This window comes from Monopterus albus, unplaced genomic scaffold (genome assembly GCF_001952655.1).
Source record: "Monopterus albus unplaced genomic scaffold, M_albus_1.0 scaffold178.1, whole genome shotgun sequence".
Lineage (NCBI taxonomy): Eukaryota > Metazoa > Chordata > Actinopteri > Synbranchiformes > Synbranchidae > Monopterus > Monopterus albus.
Window position 1 is genome coordinate 176,124 of NW_018128058.1, and position 3,242 is coordinate 179,365.

The window sequence follows — 3,242 nt, forward strand, 5'->3', positions numbered from 1 at the left end:
TTCCTATTCAGATATGGAGGAGTCTGAATGGATTCATGGTAGCGGATGAGTTGGTGTGCACACTTGTACAACCATGTTCTATTGCTTAGTTTACATGACATCTTAAAGGGGACATGGGCTGTCTGCCTAATTCCCAGGAGCCCTCTCTTTCAGAGACAAATTAGAGGTATGGAGGCAGAGGGTTTTAAAGTTGGATGCTCAGAAAGTCCCTGTAGGACTCTTCAACAATGGCACTGTCACTCCCTTTCTCCTTGCCTCACCCCTGCTCCCACCTTGCCCCTCCTTGATGAGCGCCCAGGATCTCAGAGGCGGTGACACAGGGTTCAACACTTTCATGTGAAAAGAAGCTGATAAATGAGTGTGACTAGAGCAGCTACAAAATAGAGGAGACATGAACACACAGTACACTAGGCGCTGTGCACACTTTCTAAACCAATCATCCATCCTCTGGGGCTGAGCTTACATGGATTAAATTTAATATCAAAAGAAAGCACATATGTGAAATGTATTTGATGTGCTGCTGAACAGCCAGGCTGTTTTTGATTGCATTCATTTATTAGTGGGTTTCATCATATAGGAAATAAAATCAGAACTGTGGAGTGTTATCTGTTCCCGTTAGCTAAAAGATATAAACATCCTTTATTTTGTTTTTAATAAGAGAGCCGCATGTTGAGGTTTCACCAGAAGTCAAGGGGATAAGAACCAAGTAAATTATAAGTCATCAGGCTCTAGGGGTTTGTTCTGCTGGACTTTTTAAAACAAATACAGAAGCTGCAACATGTAATTTTACCAGGTTTTCTCCTCAGTCAGTCCTCAGTTACTTCATTAAACAAATAAGCTAATTTCTTTGTTTGTTATAGGGGAATGCAAGTATGAATTCCAGGACTGGGGGGAGTGTGATCTGGCGACAGGCAAGAAGGCCAGGATGGGCACACTGAAGCGAGCGCTCACACATGCGACCTGCGCCGCCACTGTCACAGCCACTAAGCCCTGTGGGAAAACCCCCAAGATCAAGCTGCAAGGTAACCTGGGAGGAATAAATCATCACTGGAGACAGTGCAGCTCTGGCTAAACCTGCTGAGCCTGTCAGCAGTAGCAGGGTGCAGTGAAGTCCTGCTGATGAATCACCATGTCTTCAAAAATGCGATAAGAGCTTCTCCGTACGGAAAGGATATATTTTACTGATTAGAAGCAAAAACTAGTCTTGAATAAAATTTACATCGATATCAGCACAGCTGGCTTTATCAAACAGTTACTTAAAAATATTAATATTAATAATAAGTTTCAGGGCGGCACAATGACGCAGTGGTTAGCGCTGTTGCCTAATAGCAAGAGGGTTCTGGGTTTGAGCCCAGGCTGACTGGTGCCTTTCTGTGCAGAGTTTGTATGTTCTCCTTGAGTCTGCGCGGGTTCTCTCTGGCTTCCTTAGCCTATCTGCTGCATTTGGACATTACATGGCAGTGCCCACGCTGCTCTTTGCCTCTGACACACGTTCATAATCAGCCTGGCGCTGCCTTCTCCAGCTCAAATCTGCCATGGGCCAAAGCACAGCGACTACCTATTTGCTCTGAAAGGACTTAAGAGCAGATGTTGACTTTGTGAAGTGGTGGAACTAAGTACATTTCCTCAAGCACAGTTGCTACTTGAGTATTTTAATTTTGTACTACTTTAAATATCTAATTTATGAGGCATCAATGCAAAACAAACAAATCAGATAATGCTTTTACTTAATCTAAATACTTCAAATCTACCCCTGTTATTTATTTTGTCATATAAAAAATACCATATACACACCCTGGTGGCCATTCACCGTCTCTTTCTCCCCTCATTTCCTCTTGTTTCTCTTTTGTCTGATTTAGATATTAAACCGATTTGAAGTTGGTTTTATCCGTATAGAACAAAATCACACATTTGTCTCAGCAGGCTTTACAGCACTCTCCTCTCTCCTTGGACCCTTCATTCAGATTGTAACGTTGCCCTTGCTACAGTCGCTGCACCCTGTCATCTCTCGGTGTACAGTCGAATGCACAATCTCAATCACTGCACGCTCTGTGATGAAGACAAAAACCACTTAGACAGCTAAAGCAAGAGAGATGTGTTCATTTTAATCATACATTAATTAGTTACACTAATGAATTCATTCAAATGGGTGACAGAGTTCTGCATTTTCTCTCTGCTTTGCTATAAGCTTTGAGGCAAGATCAACCTTTAGACAATCTAAAGGAGGTCATCTTCACATGATGACTGACTGTCAGTTATCTTTTAAAAAGAAAATTCTGCCTAAAAAGGTTTAAAACTTAAGCCATTACTAATTAATCTGAGGGCTGGACAGCCTCAAACTGCAAACATTTATTTTCTTCACATTTTCACTAGTTGTGGTTCTTTGGGTTCTCCTTGTGCCTGCGTGGTGGATTCTCTCCGGGTGCTCCAGCTTCCTCCCACAGTCCAGAGACATGCAGCTTAGGTTGACTAGTGACTCTGAATTGCCCGTAGGAGTGAGTATGAGTGTGTGCAGTTGTTTGTCTACATGTCAGCCCTGTGATAGACTGGGTTCATAGATAAACCTGCTTCCCCCCTCTGCAACCCTATTCAGAATAAATGGTATAGATAATCGATGGATGATACATTTCTCAGGGCTGTATCGTGTATAGTTTGTATTCAACACATGTATAAATTAGGAATGAGACATGGCTCAACCAGCAGCTAGTCTCTGTTTTGGAGATGTTTACTGAGTCAGCTGTCTGTAAGTAAAGAACACTTTGTATTGTAAACCAGACAGATTATACCGGTAGGTTGAAAGCTGAGTTTTATTTACACCCACATGACATTATATCAGTTTGGATCAAAAGCAAGACCCATACAGAAACACATTGATGACTTACATGAAGAAATATTCCAGGACTTCCTGACACTGTCAACTCACTGTAAATACTTACAGGGAATGTTAGATTAGTTGCTTTGTTTAATTAACTGTAGCCAGTTGGGTCTCTCTGGTTCTCCAGCTTCACTGCTGATCTTCATCCTTACAGGTTTGCATATTTTGCATAGCTTTGGATGCATTGACTGGCCACTTTATTAGCTATTATTGTTAGCTTTATTAGCTACACCTGTACAATTGTTTGCACTTCAATGCAACATTTCCACCTTAACATATGTGTTTATGAAGCTCAAAATGTTTTAGCTTTTGGTGAAATTGTCATAAATGTATACATTCAATTATATGTTTATTATTGAGGTCATAG

The 3,242-nt window shown here is 41.3% G+C and overlaps 1 protein-coding gene across 1 annotated transcript in view; it reads left to right on the forward strand.

Moving 5' to 3' along the window:
* ptn (pleiotrophin) overlaps positions 1 to 3,242 on the forward strand; it is a 46,006-nt gene that overhangs the window by 35,852 nt on the left and 6,912 nt on the right. The window contains exon 4 of the mRNA XM_020616742.1: positions 861 to 1,022. Within this exon, the coding sequence (XP_020472398.1) occupies positions 861 to 1,022 (162 nt within the window). The remainder of the gene's footprint in view (positions 1 to 860; positions 1,023 to 3,242) is intronic.